The sequence below is a fragment of the Phaseolus vulgaris genome, chromosome 7, assembly GCF_000499845.2.
Source record: "Phaseolus vulgaris cultivar G19833 chromosome 7, P. vulgaris v2.0, whole genome shotgun sequence".
In the NCBI taxonomy this organism is placed as follows: domain Eukaryota; kingdom Viridiplantae; phylum Streptophyta; class Magnoliopsida; order Fabales; family Fabaceae; genus Phaseolus; species Phaseolus vulgaris.
Genome location: NC_023753.2, coordinates 26125634 through 26145210, shown reverse-complemented (window position 1 = coordinate 26145210; position 19577 = coordinate 26125634). Strand labels below are relative to the sequence as shown.

Below are 19577 nucleotides of genomic sequence, written 5' to 3'. Positions count from 1 at the left end.
ACACAAAAAGAAGAAATGGAACGAGATTTGCAGTGAAGAAATGAAAAGATACTTGTTGAACGCAATGGAAACACAAGCAGAAAAATTTTGACGACACAAACTCGCAAATTTCAGAGAGATGTGTAGACCTTCAATGTCTCTAACACTTTAGAAATCTATTTGAGACATCCACAAACAAAGCACACATGAGAAATTATGAGAAATTAGGGTGAAATTGAAATTAGGAAAAGAGAGAGATTCTAGAACCTGAACTTACGTAGAGAGGCAAAAAGAGTAGGAAGATGTGAGCAAAAAAGCATAAGCATGAATATTTGCTGAATACGGAGACAATGTTAGTGGAGGAATGTAGAGATGAGCTAGTAAAAAGGTAAAACTCTAAAAAATTTACTATGACAGGTGTCATAGTAAAAGATATAAAATATATTTATTATGATGGTTCCTTATTAAAAGATATAAAATATATTTATTATAATATTTTTTGATAAATGATATAATAAATTCTTTTATAATTACCATTGTGCCACCGCTTCACTTATTATGACATGTAAAATATAACCGTCATAATAAGTCGTCATTAAATGTATCTTTTGTATTAGTGATCCATCAAAAATTTAAAAGGCTAAATTAATTGATAGTATATAATATCGTTATTTTTTAATTTTAAAAGCAAATTTACTATTTTTAAAAATAAATTTCAAAAACAATTTTCTTATTTAAACTTAAGAATAAATTTACTATTTATTAAATGAAAAATAAAAGGGCTTTTAAATAGTGTGGAATTGAAAAATAATTCACTCTATAATTTTCAAATATTATGTTAATAAGTAAGTCTATAAATCATGACTAAATTAAAAAAGTTGTGGTCATACAATATTTTATACAAACATGTAATTTAGTCAATCAAATATCTTGATATATTTCAATTTGTCTAATAATTGGTAAGAATATTTGTCACTTGATATTTGACAATTCTAGAATATTTTTATCAAACTTTTCCTTTATGAAAAAACTATTAACCCAAACTTGCTTCATACGATCATGTTGAACGGGTTGTAAACAATGTCATGTGTAACTTTATTATTACAATACAATTGAATATGATGTATATGTGCATACCCTAAATCCCAGAGAAAAAGTTTGAGTCACAAACATGCAAAAAGTCCAAGAACTATTCCTCTACATTCAACTTCTGCACTGAATCTAGTTACAAGTTTCTGCTTCTTGCTTTTTCATGTGACAAGATTATCTCCTACAAATATGAAGTATCCATAGGTTGATATCACCTGCCTAATCTGCATCAATATAAACCACCACATCCATATGTTTCTTAGGTGGATTATGCATGAACTAAATAATCACACTAAGAACATAAGCTAATTTGGTCTGATGTGTGAGAGAGATACATCAATCTTCATACAAGTCTATGATATTTCTCCTTGTTAGTTGGAGTTTGATGTTCTTAAATAAACAACTTCAATCCCCCTTCAATTGGATAATTTGTTGGTTTGCATGTTGTCATCCCAATTTTTTTTTCTCAATAAATTGAATGCATACTTTTGTTGAAAAAGATAAATACCTGATTTTGATATTGAAACCTCACTTCCAAGAAAGTACTTCAAAGGACCAGGTTCCTTCCTCTAAAATTCATTTGCCAAGTACTATTTTCAATTCCTTACATCTATCTAAATCATCTCTCGTAAGTATCATGTCATCAACATAGATAATAAGAATTATAATATTTTATTTATTTTTCTTTAAAAACAAAGTATGACCTTGGTTGCTGTGTTGATATCCAAAAGCAAGCATTGACTTGGTGAATCTACAAACCATGCTTTTGACAATCGCTTTAGTTTATACAATGATTTTTTTAACTTGCATACATTTTTGTTATGTGTATCCAAGATTCCACATTCTTTCGATAGCTCCATATAAACTTTTTAGACAATTCCACGTGTAAGAAGACATTTTTCATGTAAATTTTTTGTTAGGACCAATCAAGATTTACGACTAGAGATAACAATACTCAAACTATGCTAACTTTGGCTACATGATTAAATGTTCCACTATAATTTATTCCATATGCTTGCATGCATCCATTTTCCACTAATCTAGCTTTGAATCTTTCAATTGTACCATATACATTAAATTCCACAATATACACCCAACAAAATCCTATTGGTTTCTTCATAATTGAACAATCAACCAATTCCCACTTTTAATTCATTCCTTTTCAAAATCTTATCTCCCTATTCATGACATCATTTCACTTAGAGTCATCTAATCTTCCTACACACTGTTAAAAATAGATACAATAGACAATTGACTTATAATGATATATTTGAGTTTGACAAATTTTGGTGAAGTCATAATCATAGGTAGACTTAGGGATATCTCTGGTCACGATCATGTAAATTTTTTTTCTAAATTAGGTTCTTGAGGGGATGATTGTTTTTTGTATTATGTTCTTGAGGAGACAACTGATGTGATACATCATTAGCATTAATGGGCAAATCTTCGATCTTGACGTGATCAAATCTTCCTCATTATGTGGTTGTTGATAATTAGATTATTGCACACCCTCATTGTCTCCTAATATAAATTTATTGCTTTCTTTCTCAAATTTGAACTCAGTATCAACTTCGTGGAACAAGTATTTGAATAAGATCTACAATGAAATTTTTTTTTGGCTACTTTATCATGATGATCCAATTCACTACAAATATCAACCAACACTCCATAACATTCAGTTAAGTTTCTATTCTTTTGTTTTGTGGTGAATGTCCTTTGATTCACGCCGAAACCCATAGTTCATCACTTCCATCGTAAACATATTTTTGACAAAGCATTCCAAATATCAAGCACAGTTATTAAATAGGTATACCTTTTAATAATTTTTGACTTCATGTACATTAGCAACAATTTTTCACTTTTTGGTTTTCAACGTACTATTTTTTATATCCCTTGTCTTCTTTTATTAGAAGCTTCACCTTTCCACCTATGTAGGACATTTTTGTTCCTTTCTATGATATATGATATGTATCTCCATTAGTTGTGATCATACATTATACATTATAGTTAGATTATTTTAGGACAATGTATACCTTAAACACACCTTCACACTAAACTAACATTGAAATTGACAACTAAGTTCTCCAATAATTTAGAGAAAAAGAAAAAGAAAATTCAAACTCTGATACTAAATTAAAAATAATTCACTTTATAATTTTCATACACTATATTTGTATATAAATAGATTTCTGGTAGTATTTTACTCCTACGAATAAAAATTATAAATCAAGATAAGATATGTAACTTTTTAATTCTATTTCTTTAACTTATTTAATTTTAAGATTTTATTGCCAAAATTATTTTTTTAAAATGAGACCTGAACGTTTATTTTGATAACACCCATTATATTGTTAAAAAAATTATCAATAAAAAAGAAAATAGTGAAACAATAGTGAATCATTATTCCTAAAATTACTTAATTCAAGCATGAAATTTCAAGTAAAGTATGATTTTTTTTAAATCACATATTTGTGTACATTTATAATTCATTAAAAATATTTTAATTAACTAACACATACACATAATGTTAAAAGAGTGTGATATCAAAACCTTTGATTTTACTCGACGTTATCTAAGAAGAATAAATATAAAACAAGTGCAATGAGAAGAAAACAAAAATAATATATTCTTTAACTATGTATGTTAATTTCTACCATATTTAATCCACATACAAGATATTTTAAAGAGATTTCTACAATACTATGAATTAATTTTAAAATGAATCTGCATTTCATAATATATTATAAGGAGACCTAGTTATTATAGATCTTAAATTTTTTTTATGGCTAGTTATTTTTAGTTTTTTTATTGTCTCTTAGTGAATTAATATCTTCAAATCACATTTTCTTTTGATTTGTGAGACTATTACATATATTTGATCATGGTTATATATATTGGTGTAAATAGTTGACCATATGATTTATTGATTGTTATGACAAATGAAACAATCATAGAAAATTATCTTCAATTAAGTTTAAATTGTTATAGATATTAAGATGGAGACATAGACATTTTAAGAATATAGATAATGTTTCCAATTATGTTTTTAGACATGATTTTTTACTCATGTTTGTACCAACCTTCCATGGCACAATCTTCTTAATGATTTATATTCCTTAATAGTGTTATTAAATTATCAAAAAACAACTTTGCAAAATATTTTTTTAAAAACTATATTTATATGTTTCTATAAATAAAAAATTAGAATAAACCTTTCAAATATTATAAATATTGAATCATTATTAAATTAAAATTTAAAAACCAACGGTTTGAAGAATGATTTTAATTTCTTGAAAACGAAAAACTTATTTATTTTTAAACTATTGGAAAAACGTATTTATTATCTATTGTTTATGATAAAGGAGTAAAGAATATATGCCGAACCTTTGCAACACAGATAGAAAAAACATGAAAATAATATTTTAAAAAATAAAATCAACCTATTAAAATAATAAAGTAATAACTGCAAATATTTTTTGAATGTTAATTTATAAGAAAAAATTCATGATAATATATTTTTTAAATTCACAATAAATAAATATTTGTATACATGAATTATATTTATTTTTTATAACAAATAATTTACATATTATGATATAAGATTTTTTAAAATTGAAACATTTTATATTAAATGTAGAACTGTTTAGTATTCATATTAAAATTGTAATTTTAAATATATTCAATTTTAATTAAGTAATATATTAAAATATATATTATTTTTACGAATTAAAAGTTAGAATAAAATATCTTGATGTTCATATGATATTTAACCACTTGACAAAATAATATAAATAATACATGATCACTATGGATTTAGAAAATTTAAAAACCAAACACTTTTAAGAGTAATTTAAAAATATTATTTATTTTCTTGATCGCAAAAACATATTCATACATTTAAAAAGATAATGTTAGAGAGTTAATTATTATTGTACCTAGTATATTTGTTAATTTCTACAACACTATTAAAAATCATCACTTTGATGTGATGGACAAAATATTATAAATAGTAATTATTAAATTAAAAAAATTAAAAGCAAGCAATTTTTCTGGACAACAAAAACTTGTTTATTGTTATATAAATATTTAAAAAATATTAATAAAAGCTTATTTATAAATAATTAAAATATTTAAAAATATTGATGTGTCTTTCTTTTATATGTGTAAATGCAATGTAGATTAATGCACAAAGCATACCCTAGCTGCCCCTTGCTTCTTCCCTTCCAAACCCTCATCGCACTCTCCACTCCCCCGACGACCACCTCCTTGCCGCCGCGCTCCGCCTGAAACCTCCAGGCGCAGGTACGGTTTTCTTGTGTTAACCTGTTTGCAGTTTCCGCTCCAATCCTAACAAAATTATGGTTTTCAATTCCTAAATAAGTTTATGTTTGGGGTTTCGTTGTTCGTTCTCTCTCTTTTTAAACTTTAAGGGTGTGTTTGGATTGGGGAGGGGATTTGAGGGAGTGGATGTGCGGGGATTTGAGAGGATGTGTAAGTTGTTTTGATTGAGTGATGTTATAATGGATCTGAGACTATGGTTTATTGAAGTTTGTGAGTGAGGTGATAGTTTGAAAGGAATTTGCATTTATTTAGTTTCTGCTTATCTTTATCTTTTTACTTGGAATAATCTGCAACCTTCTGCAAATCTGTGGTTGACAACTATTTTCCAGAAGTCGTTGAACATTGATTTACATAAGTTTTGTGGTATACTGGATGTGATAAACATTAAATCATTTAATCTGGATTAAGAAGATTGTGGTTCTTCTCTGTCATGATTCGTGAATTGTTTTATTTATATGTATTATGCAGTGTTTTTTATACCACCATTGGGTACTCTAATATCCAATTTATGGTCCAGGCAGGTGCTTGATATGAAGGTGATGAAGAAGAAGAAATCAGACGCGGAAAGCCAGCATGACGACTACAATGAATTTAAGAGCGATGAAGATAAAGATGATACTCAATACAAAAAGGAGAAGAAGGAGAGGAGGAAGAAAAAAATGAGTGAAGAAGGCAAAAGTAAGGAGTATAATGAATTTGAAAGCAATGAAGGTGAAGATGATGCCCAAAGTAAGAAGAGGAAGAAGAAAAAACTGAGTACAGAAAGCAAAAGTAAGGAGTATAAAGTCCTTGAAAGGAATGAAGGTGAAGGTGATGTAGAAGGTAAGAAGGGGAAGTTGAAAAAACTGAGTGAAGAAGGCAAAAGTAAGAAGTATAATGAATTTGAAAGCAATGAAGGTGAAGATGATGCCCTAGGTAAGAAGAGGAAGAAGAAAAATCTGAGTACTGAAAGCAAAAGTAAGGAGTTTAAAGTCCTTGAAAGGAATGAAGGTGAAGGTGAAGGTGAAGGTGATGTAGAAGGTAAGAAGAGGAAGTTGGAAAAACTGAGTGAAGAAGGCAAAAGTAAGGAGTGTAACGAGTTTGAAAACAATGATGGTGAAGATGATGCCCAGGGTAGGAAGAGGAAGAAGAAAAAATTTAAAGAAAGCAAAAGTGAGGAGTATAATGTCTTTGAAAGAAACGAAGGGGAAGGTGATGTCAAAGGTAAGAAGACGAAGAAAAAAAAACTAAGTGAAGAAGGCAAAAGTAAGGAGTATAATGAATTTGAAAACAATGAAGTTGAAGATGATGCCCAAGGTAAGAAGAAAAAATTGAGTAAAGAAAGCACAAGTGAGGAGTATAATGTCTTTGAAAGGAATGGAGGTGAAGATTATATCGAAGGTAAGAAGAGGAAGAAGAAAAAACCGAGTGAAGAAGGCAAAAGTATGGAGTATAATGAGTTTCAAAACAACGAAGGTGAAGATGATGCCAAAGGTAAGAAAACGAAGAAAAAAAAACCAGGTGAAGAAGGCAAAAGCAAGGAGTATAATGAATTTGAAAAGAATGAAGTTGAAGATGATGCCCAAGGTAAGAAGAAAAAATTGAGTAAAGAAAGCACAAGTGAGAAGTATAATGTCTTTGAAAGGAATGAAGGTGAAGATGATGTTGAAGGTAAGAAGAGTAAGAAGAAAAAAAAGAGTGACGACAGCAAAAGCAAGGACAAAAAGATGATGGCAAGGAAGAAAGCCAAGGCAGGTAATGATGGCTCTCTTAATCCTTCACCCAGTGGATTATCCAAACGCAAACGGGTAACTTTTTCTGATGAAGTGGAGGTTTGTTGTGATGGTTTAGTCCGTGGGAAACGGTTTACACTCGAAGAAGATGAGATGATTAAACAGTCTGTTTTTAATTATATAGAGTCTCATGATCTGGGAGATGAAGGCCTAGATATGGTTCTCCATTGTGGCATTCATCCGGAAGTTAGAGGTTGTTGGAAGGAAATTGCAGCAGCCTTACCTCACAGGCCACTTGCTAGTGTGTATACTCGTGCTCATATTTTGTTTGAAAGGGCTGAGCAGCGAAAGTGGAAACCTGAAGAGTTTGAATTTTTATTGAAAGTCCAGGAACAACATGGGGCTAACTGGAGACAAGTAGCTGACGCATTGGGCAAAAACCGAATTCATGTAAAGGATGCATGGCGTAGAGTGAGACAAAGGAAATTAACTAAAGGACACTGGACCCAAGAAGAGTATCAAAGTTTATTCGATTTAGTGAACCTGGACCTACGTGTGAGGGCTTCACAGGGTTATAGAAAATCAAAACATGGTATGTTGCGAGAGAATATTGGTTGGGAGGCAATTTCTAGGAAGTTGACCTCTAGAACCGTCGTTAGCTGCTGCACAAAGTGGTATAAAAATTTAACATCACCTATGGTTGCTAGTGGTGGATGGAGTGATACTGATGACTATCGCCTGGTCGATGCTTTATTTAATTTGGATGCGTGCTGCATGGAGGAGGTGGATTGGGACAATCTTCTTGAGCATAGGTCTGGTGATCTATGTAGAAAACGGTGGAGCGAAATTGTGCGATATGTTGGAGAGCATGGAGGGAAGTCATTTGCTGAGCAGGTTGAACTTCTTACAAAAAGATTTTGCCCCGATTTATTGGAAGTAAGAGAGGCCTTTGATGCAAAACCTTTGATTTGTTGAGATTATTATTTTTAAACTCAATGTATTTCTTTATGATTATGATGCTCTTGTGGGATCATCCAACATATCACAAACTAGGTTTTCTCTATACACTTCGAGGATGGTTTTTAGTTGTGTTTTCTTATATGGAATGTTACCTTGCTAGTTGTTTGAGAATGTTTTTAATTAAATTATTGTAAGAGAAAGTTGATGCTACTTATTGCTGGTTGTTGGATTTTGATCTATTATTAGTCTTTCTAATTCCATTGTGAACTTCGTTTGGTGAGAAACAAAATCTTTAGGGGGCATATTCGGTGGTTCAAATAAAGGTTATCCTTATACATGATTGAGGATGAACATGTTCCTGGCTAATTAATTGTGCGCAATGTGTATATGACTGCATTCTTGGCTGAACAAGCGTGGAACATTTGCTTATTCAAATGGGCATTTTCATGCTCAATATTGATATCATATTAAAAAAATATACTATGTTGTGTATTTTGTTCTGAACCATTTCAAAAGAAGAATGAGCCTTTTTGCGTTGTAATGGGGAAATTTTATGCGAATAATCAAATGTTCCAATTCTTTGATTTTTATGCCCGTTATTTACTATATGCATTATTTAGTTTATTTCATCATAAATTGTATTTATTTTATAGAACACTCTTGTTTTTTTAATGCATTTTCCTGCAACTCCATACCTTTTTCTGCCCCCTTCATAAGTTTTTATATTCCAAAATATCATTTTTTTAATATTTTGGATTTCTGAAAGTTTTTTTCTATATTCGTAATTAGTTTTTGGATTATGTAATCCGGAAGTATTTTGTGATTAGCGCTTTGATCAGATAATCAAGAAGTCTTCTCTATACATAAGATTAACTTTTGAATTAAGAATTATGTAATTTGAAAGTCATTTTTTCAGATACGGGATTAGCTTCCGATTTAAAGTCTTTACTAATATAAGATCTTCCAAATTATGAAATTCATAAGTCTTTTTTAGATATGAGATTAATTTTCGAATTATGAAATTCAGAATATATTCGAATTATATAATTATAGACTTATTTCAAATTTAAAAAAACTTATGAATTTTATAAATCTAAAACGTTTTTTATATTTAGTATGTTGTGGTACAAGCAGTTATGTAGGTGCAGGAAGAAGCAGTCCTTGTTATTTTTGTTGTTTCATGTTTAGAACCAGAAATTATGGTTTGGAAGAAATATGAAGTACAAACATTAGAGTTATAAGAAACCAAAATAACACGGGAGAGAAGAGATTTTTGGTTGTGAATAATTGTACATAATAGAAAGACTGGAAGTTAATTTTATACATCCAATTGTTTAACTAATATTGAATTTTATGTTTTACATTATGCGTAACATTCTCTAGTTAGAGAATTGACGTAGTTTCCTGAATTATAAGTTTTATATCTTTTGTGTGTTAATTTATTATAATTATCCTGATGTTTTATCTCTCTTATACTTGTTTATTTATCTATAAACAATCTCATACTCCGAAATTAGAGACTGTTTACAATTAGAGATAGAACAAATTAAATTATCATAATTAAAAAATTGAATGCAATTAATTAGTTTTCATTTGAGATAATTATTTTTCTTAATAATTTTATCGAATTATATTACTTAATGAATCGAGGATTTAGGTTCAATATACTCCTAAAAAATTACGAATAAATAACTCTACAACTCTTAATTAGCTCAAAATGCTTACAATGTTTCCATCAATCGAAAAGAATAAAAACATATAAGAAATAATACAAAATCAATTACTCGTTGTTATTATAATTTTTGGATATCTCAAATTTAATGTTTATGGCAAACTAATATTTAACCATTTCAATTCCTGCAAACAATATTTTTACTAGTATATTTGTCAACGGTACAACAAGTGTTCCAACGGTTGATTATTATGTTCGCTTAGACTTGAAGTGGAATACATTTTGTTTGGCATTTTAACTCTAATGTATATGATAGAGTGGAATACATTTTCAATTGTTTTTTTTTCAGTAAAATTCTTATTTGAATGAAGTAAACAAAATATCTTCACTTAGAAAATTCCTTAGATAATAAAATTAGGGCTATGCAACGAATATCCCAACGAGGACATCTCATCTGAAATGAAAGATTACAAGCTATTTATACTTGAAACTATTGCATAACTAAGGGAAAACCTAGCTTTGGAAACAGAATAAGGTCTCTATTATAACATGTTAAGATGAACTACCCAATTTCTCCAATATAAAGGATTCCAAGCGTGGATCTGCACGGTAAGGAAGACCACTCCGTGCTCCTAGATCCCTGCACTTGGCACCTGCCTGAAGTGGCAATAAAATGAATAAGCTCTTGTACCTAACCCATTCCCTCAATGCTAAGGATTCAGTTTCGAGTGATTTGTGAGCAAAAAATTATCCAATCGAGTTATAAAAAAAATGCTTTAGTTCAATAGATTCAATCCATTTGCATTTTCCTAATTAAAGTACAAAATAAGCCATGCATATAACACATTGTATTTGTATAAGACCACATACCACATTAGCAGCAAAGGATAGCATTGTCTCTGGTGTAAACTTGGCACAGATAGCTGAAAATAATAAGCACAGAACAGATCTCATGGTGTATTCAGAGAAGTTAAATACGGTTGTGAGGAAGTATAAACATATAAGACGTGGAAGTTTATACGCAAGTCGCACATTCTGATATAATGGCCTTGCCAAAGACTATAAGGAAAAGATTCAGCAAAGCTGTAGAACTTACCATAGATTACAGCCCCAATAAAAGCATCCCCAGCACCAGTGGTATCAACGAGCTCTGATGGTGGAATACTTTCGGCTGTTCCAACATATAACTTCCCACTAACTGTTCCTATCCCCTCTGCCTTCAATTTTGCCACTGACTGGGTGAATTAAAGGGAAAAAAGTATGACTAAAAAGTTGAACAAAATCCCAATAAGCACGTGAGTTTTTAAAGTTACAATCCCTGTTCCTAGAACCTCAACGATCCAAGTCACTTGGTTTTACTTTGAATGACTGTAGTATACTTTTATTTATCTGTAACACTCAAGTTATCAATTTACAATTAACTCTGAAAATAAAGAAATAAGAATGTAGAAGAGGTTAAGTAGAACACCGCAATTCCAAGACTAAAACAAAGAGTGACAGGGCTAAACGCAAGTTGCTCAAACTTGTTTCAGAGTCTTGCATGTCAAAGATTGGCAAATGAATGTAGGGTTATTAAATTTGGTCATCTATGCGAAGGTTTTCTGGCACCCCCCTATGCTTTATTAATATTTCTAGAAATAAAAAAATGAGTTTTAGAGGCTATCATCAGAACGGTTTGCAAAAAATGTCTAGCTCATGTCAGACAACATATTCACCTTAATGAATGTCTAAAGAACATGCACCAATGCTTGGTTTAAGCATTATAAAACTGGTGTTAATTGTGCACACAACAATTCACTTCAGTGATTTGAAATTGGCTCAATGGAAGATAATCCAAATAAGAGCTAGAGAAAGACCTCATATAGTATAAACACACCATTTAGTGCTGTGTCTGCAAGTTGGACTCAGACACATCGACACACAGCTCAGACACAATATTTAAAATCTTTTAACAAAAAAATTGTACTTGTTCATAGCCAGTTAAACTATTGACAAGTTCATTTAGGAAATTCTTAAGAAAATGTCAATAGAAAGGATTCTCCATGTCCTTATGGTACAAATTTTAGAATTTAGTCTGCCCCTAAGTCTGTGTTATTGTCCAAGCTTTGCATCTAAGAGAAATTTGAAGCCCTTACAAAATACATTAGTACATTACTGTAAATAGTTTTACAAAAAAGAGAAGTGCTAGCAACACTCTCAGTAGTATTAGTTAAAATTAATTGAAAAGGAGTGAACCCTACAAATTTGTGATTTTCAATAAACTTCAGCCAATAACAAGTGTGTTGCTAACATTTCTCTTACTAAAAGCTGGGTGTTTGATATAGCCCAACAACATCATTTGTTCCAAGTAGCCTACCCTACGCCATACAGTGGCACAAAGCTTGGGGTTAGATTTCATTAAAACCAAAATAGAGGAAAAAGAATTCTGGGTTTTGTTGACATTACTGATGATATGCAGGTTGGAGTGGATACACTCTTATTCCTTTTTAACTCCAATGATTCCAATAAGCTGTCCACATTCACTTCTTCCGTAGAAGGTCCTGCTGCCAGAAAAGGCCCAGTAAATAAAACTCTGTTTACATGAAAAATGAATAAAACATGCTGACTAATATGCCCATTATCATCTATACGTACCATCAACCCTTCTATCCAGCATTATGCAGCCATCTTTTCCCAAAGTGACAATCACAAATTTTATGTTGGGCAACATTAAAAGCATAGAAACAAGTGCTTGTGGAACAGTAGATGCCTCTGTCCATGCCTGTCAGCAGAAAAGAGTACATGTTTATTTAATAATTCAACCACAGAATAGAGTAAAAATAAGGTTTCAGTAAAATAAAGGAAATATATGTGTATGAAAAAAAAGAGTTAAAGCGACCAGAAAAGGAAAATGATATTTACCATTGGTATCAGGAAAGCAATGTCCCTTTACCATCACAAAAAGAATAGCTTACAGATTAGATAACTGAAATGACATTCGTGCTAATGTCCGATATTACAATATCAGCATGCCACACACACAAAAGAAGGGAATAGTTTTTTCTTTTCTTATGAGATAAGACATCACATATTTTACAAAATAAATAATACATTAATTCAACATTTCTGAACATGAAAACATATTGATGAGAGAAAATCTAGTATTATACATTTGTCAGTAAAAAAACACACTTACTTTTGGAAACTTCGCTGAGCATACAACATAATCAGCTAGTTTTAGGAGATCGTCCAACCCTTCCCTTGGCCTTTCTGCATCAATTAAGATGGGTATATTCTTTCTAACTGCCTGCACTGAAAAAATATGAAATTTTGTTTGCTTCTCTTCAGATGAAGCTCTCTTTGTCCATCCCCAACTTCCTTTACAAGCAGGGGAAAACAAATGAAAAAGAGAGAAATGTGTAAAAGAATACCATGGGAAATTACATAAAAATTACTTGCAGTATTCACAAAACTAGTAAAACTATACACATAAAAAGCTCCCCCTAAGGTTGGTTGGTTCCACCCACCTCCCCCTTAAATTCTCCCTTTTTGGATTCAACAAGTGCATGCTTCTTTGAAATTTTGCATGCTTAAAGCCTTTAACTTCTATTTTCCTCTTTGTTGCTTCAACTATGAAATATGACTAGGCCTTATAGTTTGCATCAGAGTTGCAAATAAATTGTAAAGATGATAACCTCTTGGGCAACAACTAGAGAACTATTCACGAAACTAGTAAAACTATACACATAAAAAGCTCTCCCTAAGGTTGGTTGGTTGGTTCCACCCGCCTCCCCCTTAAATTCTCCCTTTTTGGATTCAACAAGTGCATGCTTCTTTGAAATTTTGCATGCTTAAAGCCTTTAACTTCTATTTTCCTTATTGTTGCTTCAACTATGAAATATGACTAGGCCTTATAGTTTGCATCAGAGTTGCAAATAAATTGTAAAGATGATAACCTCTTGGGCAACAACTAGAGCAGTATTCACAAAACTAGTAAAACTATACACATAAAAAGCTCTCCCTAAGGTTGGTTGGTTCCACCCGCCTCCCCCTTAAATTCTCCCTTTTTGGATTCAACAAGTGTATGCTTCTTTGAAATTTTGCATGCTTCAAGCCTTTAGCTTCTATTTTCCTTATTGTTGCTTCAACTATGAAATGTGACTAGGCCTTATAGTTTGCATCAGAGTTGCAAATAAATTGTACAGATGATAACCTCTTGGGCAACAACTAGAGCAGTGTCCGGCAACCTGCCGTCAAAATAAGCAATTTTAGCTCCATCCAATGCAGATAACAAACTTGATTTTGACAGGTTGTCTGGTATCATTGGAGGATATCCTGGGGTATGTATACAAGTACGGGTCTTTCTGAAAAATCACACTTTAAATGAGTCAAATTACAATTAAAATTATCAAAATCTCACTAGAAGAAATGATTAAAGATCTCAATTTATATTGAATAATGATAGCAAATAGTTTTTTCTGTACTCTTACAACTAATGGACAATTTCTTTCTCATTCAAGTAGTGAAGGTTCGTCAAAACAAGTGTAGGGTATTGTCAAGTGTCCAAATATGGATAAACACAAGATAATGGAGACATGCAAGTTATAGTCGATAGACATGTAGAACTGAAAAGTTTGCAGCTTCTGTTCATTTCCTTCTATTTTTATTCTTCAATGCAAATAGAAGTACAACAGTATGTCCACTATTTTATGTTAAAAACATTCAGATGACAGTGACCCAGATCTTGACTAGATCTACCCAAATCATAGTCTATCCCCCAACCTCTTCGAATTTAGATCATGAATATACTCAGTAAAGTCAAGATATGTAACACATGCATAAGCCAATGACGATTACGTTTGGTTGTCGACAATAATATATGTAAATGGTGATGTTCCCTCCTTAGACACCTGCAAATAACAGGGAATACATCCACTGAAAAAGTATTAAAAAACTATAGTTAGGGCAGATGCCCTCTCAATTGTCTATTCTCACCCTTCACTAACTGCTTTTAATTTCAAAATCCAGAATATACACTGGAGGAAATTACAATAAGTAGTTAGTGAGGAGTGTAAAGAGAACAGTGAGAGTATCAATAGCATTGAAATTAAATAAATGTATGCATACATATACATACACAACCTGGTGAAGAGTTAAAAGAAGATAATAACCATCACCATGGAATCATAATATTGCTCATATCCAATGACATTGACAAGGATTACAAATTACAAACAGAAGTCTTAAAAATTACCACTATAAAGGATGTATCTACACCATCAGCTTGTAGCTCGTCTATTATACCCCTGCCTTGACTGTCATCAGCAACCTAATGATTGTCCAACCGTGTGTGTATCAGTATCAAATTGAAACCACTAAATATTATTGATTCCTTTCTTTACAAAAAAAAAAAAAACTGAGAGGGTCATGAGTAAATAGTGCATTATCCCATTGATCATTTAAAGGCTTTTACACTTTCATCAAATGACAAACTAAAACGTATATTAAATCTGTTGACTAATACAAAAACTACCTTAAAATTCATAGCCACAATGATTCTGATTGATTAAAGGTGTATTTTCTATTTTATTTTAATAGTGCATAAACATTAAAATTTTAGTTTATTTAAATAAATAAACGATAAATAAAAGCAACCTTGGAAATAAGCCTTGGGTTTAGGCCCAAGCGAGCAAGGCAGGTCAAGGCATTTCCAGCATTGCCACCTCCTTGAACCTGAGAAAAACCACCACCAAATGTTAGCACAACACAAAAGTATTCATGATAAGTGAAAGAAGAAGGTACCTTCAAATTGGTGGTTCTGATTTTGTCATCTGGCTTAGGGTAAGCGGCCACGGTGGCCAAGAAATCGATAGACACCCCTCCACATCCCACCTGCACACACAACACAAACACAAACACAAACACATATGTAGAGATTAAAGAAATAAACTCTCTAATTTTGACGGCAATGCTTCAAATGGAATGAGAGAGAGAGAGAGAGAGAGAGAGAGAGAGAGAGAGGGAGCTCACAACGACGGCGTTTTGAGGATGGGAGGACATGGTGACCCTGCAGCGAGACCTTCTCCTTCTCTTTGGCCCAAACAAAGTAATTGAAACAAAAAGCGGAAATTAGGAAGAAACAGTTAGAGAATTAGAGAAGAGAGAGAGAGTGAGTTACATTGAAGAAGTTGAGAAGTGGGTGAGGTTGATCGCTGAATGTGAAGGTTGAAGAAGCATTTGAAACAACAGTGCAGAGGTTCCACATCTTCTGGTTTGCGAGTGAGTGAGCGAGTGAGTGGTGGTGGCGCCAGATTCAACGAACTTCATCAACTTTGCTTCTATTTCAACCTACCATTTTCTTTTTCCTTTGCTTCATATTTTGCCTTAAATAAATATTTCATTTCTTTATTTATGTTTCATATTTCTATTATGCCATTTTATTTATTTCAAAAATTATCTTTTGAAAGTAAAACTCTTTGGAACAAGTTTTTTGTAAAATAAATTAAATCTGTATAATTTCTTCATTTTATAATATGATTTTTTATCACTTAGGTATGTTGTTCATCGATTCTGGTGTATTTTTTTTTTCTAAAACATACACTATATTAAATAAAAATTAATTATAGAGACCAAAATATTAATTATTATTTAATTAAATTAAAGATTAAAAAATTATTAATATCTAAAATAATTTTTATTTACAATAAAAATTTATAAAATATTTTTTTTAAATTAATATCTAAATAAACTAATTTTAGTAAATTCTAAATTAGTATCTAAATAAAAATAATTTTAAATATAAAATATTAGTATCTAAAATTTTCATAATTAATTTCATATAATTTTTTAATTTCTAAAATAATATCTAATTTTCTTAATATAATAATTATTTATATTTTATTTTTAAATTTAGTTACTATTTAATAATTTTGTTATCCGTTTTAGTTTCACTTTTCATTTTATAAGAAGAATCTCTTTAAAGATAAACTTTAATTATATTTTTTAGTTTTTGACAATCAATTATATAAATAATTTTCAATTGTTCAAAAATCAGGAGGTGTTTCACATTATTAAAGTATTCAAAGTGCATCCTTAATTGTGTGTCTCATATTAAAAGTTTTATGGACAAAATTTTGTTAGTAAAATAATCTATATCCTCGATAAAAGGTTCATAAGAAGCCAATCTAGGTTAGAACAACCTAAGTTCTTAAGAGAGGTGTTTCTACAAACATCCATGTTGCGTTCTTAAGGAACCAACCAATTACTTGTTGAGTTTTTGTAGGGTTCATACAAGATTTATAGAGTTCTTGTTGAGTTTTTAGATTTAGACAGAAGAGCACTTATTCCCAGATTCTTTAAGTAATTTTGCACTAGAGAAGTAAGTGGCTGTTAGTTTCTTCTATCTTGCAAAAGGACATATTATATTGCTTATTTCTTTCAAAATTTTCATGTCATTGATATTTACAAAAAATATCATTTGAAATAAATTTATCTCATTCATTTATGCACTATCGAGTTGCCAAATAGGTCACGAGTCTTTAATAAATGTATCGGTACTTCACATATCGACATTTTTCTATAATTATTTTCACTGGTAACACAGTGATTAACAACATCATCATTAGGAATTACCACACAATAAACACACACAAATCATGATTAAGAAACAATTGGACTCTATTGGTCCCAGTTTAACTACCCGTACAACTAAAGATCCAACAATATCGTTGTCTAAGATTAAAGGTAATATGTAACTCTGATCCTAATACTTGCATTCTTAATTCGAACCCCTACTTACTTGAATGTTATAATTGAAGGTACATTTGTCGACACTGAGAAGATATTGGAAGGCAAAGACCTGCAAACTCGAGAAGTTGAAGGTCGAGAAGAAGACGTGTAAGAAACATCCGACCTTGAAAGAACAACTACTTCTAAATTTTGTACGAGTGACTGAATTGATAAAGTCGAACACATTACATTTATGATTTTAGAAATTAAGAATCAATTGAATTTTTATTTGATGATTAAATACAAATTATATTGAATGATATTTTGATTTGATTTGTATATTTGTTTCAATGAAATTTCTTTGACTTAATTAATTAATTTAACTAGTTAATTGTTCGAATATGAATATGAATATTCAGATAACTATGATAAGAAGAATGGTTTGAATCTTGAATCTATGATTTACCTTTTGTTTTCAATTAAATTTTAATTTTTAATGTTTGGAGGATTGAATTAATTAATTGAATTGGTTAATTGTTTAAATATGGATATAAATATTTAGAGATTTATGATAAGAATAATTGTATCAATCTTGAATATGTGAACAAACTTTTGTTTTCAATTTTATTCAATTGTTAACCTTTGTTTGTGTTTCAATTCTAAAAACCTCCACCTTCAAATTAATCTGTTTAGAAAGAATATTAATTATTGAATACAATAAATACGCGTCATCGACAATCAACTTAGGTTATGCTCTATATCAAAAAATTAAACGTTACCTAAACCACTTGATGTCATTTTTCTTAAATCAAAATAAAATTGAGAACTCTAACAAGAAAAAAAACCCTTATACCCTAAACAACAAAAAGAAGTAAGAACTCTCGTGGATTTTCTTCGTTTTTTAATGCAATGGGAACCCTAGAGAAAAAGGGTGATGAGTGTTGAGTCTTGTTTTTAGGTTGGATCAGGTCATTTAGTCAATGGCAGATTCTCCCTGCACCATATCAATTAAGACTGCACCCAATAATATTATTTGAAAAGACTTATTTGCCCTTAATGATATAAAACTCTACTTTTATTGAGGCACCCAACAACACTGCATTTGCACCCAACCCATACGCATTGAAGAACACTGTATGAACCACTGAGCTGGAGGAAAAGTTCCAGTGAGCACCATTGCCACTGTTGCAAAAAAAAAATCACTACACCATTATCACTATTGCAACTCACTACACCACCACCACTTCCATTCAAAACACACACCACAGTAACACAACACTCCTCTGTAGTATTTCAAAAAAGATAAAGGCTTCAAAACGCACACCACAGTAACACAACACTCCTCTGTAGCATTTAAAAAAAGATAAGAGCTTCAAAACGCACACCACAGTAACACAACACTCATTTGTAGCATTTCAAAAAAGATAAGGACAATTTTGGGTTTTAAAATTTATGTTGGATACATGTTTTAAATGATATGGTGCAGGAATAAACAACCTTAGTCAATAATGGGTCATCTAACCCTAGTTGCACAAGATCATAAGGATTGAAGTGACACACAATCCCATGATTCAATGAGTTTCAGAGTGATCTTGTAACAATGGTTGTTTCTTCCTGCACCTCCATAAAAGACCATTTTGTCTTTAAAAAATACATTATGAATTCTACAATGTAAAAATATTTTTTTTTCTATTTACATCTTCTGAATTGTATAATTTGAAATTCGAAAATATCTTCTGATTATATGATCCAAAATATTTTTTCTTAAAAAAAGTGCATTTTTGATTACAAAATCCATAAGGTATTTCCGAATTTGAAAATACTTTTCAGATTTTGTAATCTAAAAACACCTTTTAGATCCTATATATAATTAGGAATGTACTTTTTTTAAAGAAACTCCTTCTGGATTATAGAATCCATAAAATATTTCCAATCTAGAAATATCTCCTGAATTCTATAATTCGAAGTTTTTCTAAATCACCTATTCTGAAATGAAAAACACCAATACAATACAAATTATTTTTAGTATTTTAAAAAGTATGGGATGTTAAAAAAGTTATGGAAGTGTAGAAAGAAACAACCATAACAATTCACACCTCCCTCGATCCAATGTTTAC

At 30.8% G+C, this 19577-nt stretch overlaps 2 protein-coding genes across 8 annotated transcripts; one reads left to right on the top strand and one right to left on the bottom strand.

Annotated features, from left to right (window-relative positions):
- Positions 1 to 5212: 5212 nt before the first annotated feature.
- LOC137828963 (uncharacterized) lies at positions 5213 to 8291 on the top strand. Of its 2 annotated transcripts, none has more exons than XM_068635745.1 (2): positions 5213 to 5370; positions 5931 to 8291. In XM_068635745.1, the coding sequence occupies exon 2, from the start codon at positions 5940 to 5942 to the stop codon at positions 8094 to 8096; it is 2157 nt and encodes a 718-aa protein (XP_068491846.1). In that variant the 5' UTR covers positions 5213 to 5370; positions 5931 to 5939; the 3' UTR covers positions 8097 to 8291. The 2 variants fall into 2 exon arrangements, with proteins under 2 accessions (XP_068491846.1, XP_068491845.1); XM_068635744.1 differs by having other exon boundaries at positions 5927 to 8291.
- Positions 8292 to 10137: 1846 nt separating this feature from the next.
- On the bottom strand, positions 10138 to 16126 carry LOC137828964 (uncharacterized). 6 transcript variants are annotated; one of them, XR_011084002.1, is made up of 14 exons: positions 15911 to 16091; positions 15763 to 15822; positions 15535 to 15624; positions 15388 to 15465; positions 14987 to 15061; positions 14590 to 14642; positions 13946 to 14096; positions 12929 to 13039; positions 12388 to 12514; positions 12199 to 12296; positions 11067 to 11142; positions 10850 to 10988; positions 10624 to 10676; positions 10138 to 10410 (listed from the first exon to the last, which is right to left on the bottom strand). XR_011084002.1 is itself a non-coding variant. In XM_068635746.1 (13 exons), exons 1-13 carry the CDS (start codon positions 15995 to 15997, stop codon positions 10306 to 10308), a joined length of 1227 nt encoding a protein of 408 aa, XP_068491847.1. In that variant the 5' UTR covers positions 15998 to 16126; the 3' UTR covers positions 10138 to 10305. The 6 variants fall into 6 exon arrangements, 3 of the variants coding, with proteins under 3 accessions (XP_068491847.1, XP_068491849.1, XP_068491850.1); XR_011084004.1 differs by lacking the exon at positions 11067 to 11142 and adding an exon at positions 12044 to 12110 and having other exon boundaries at positions 12199 to 12293; XR_011084003.1 differs by having other exon boundaries at positions 12199 to 12293.
- Between the last annotated feature and the right edge of the window lie 3451 nt (positions 16127 to 19577).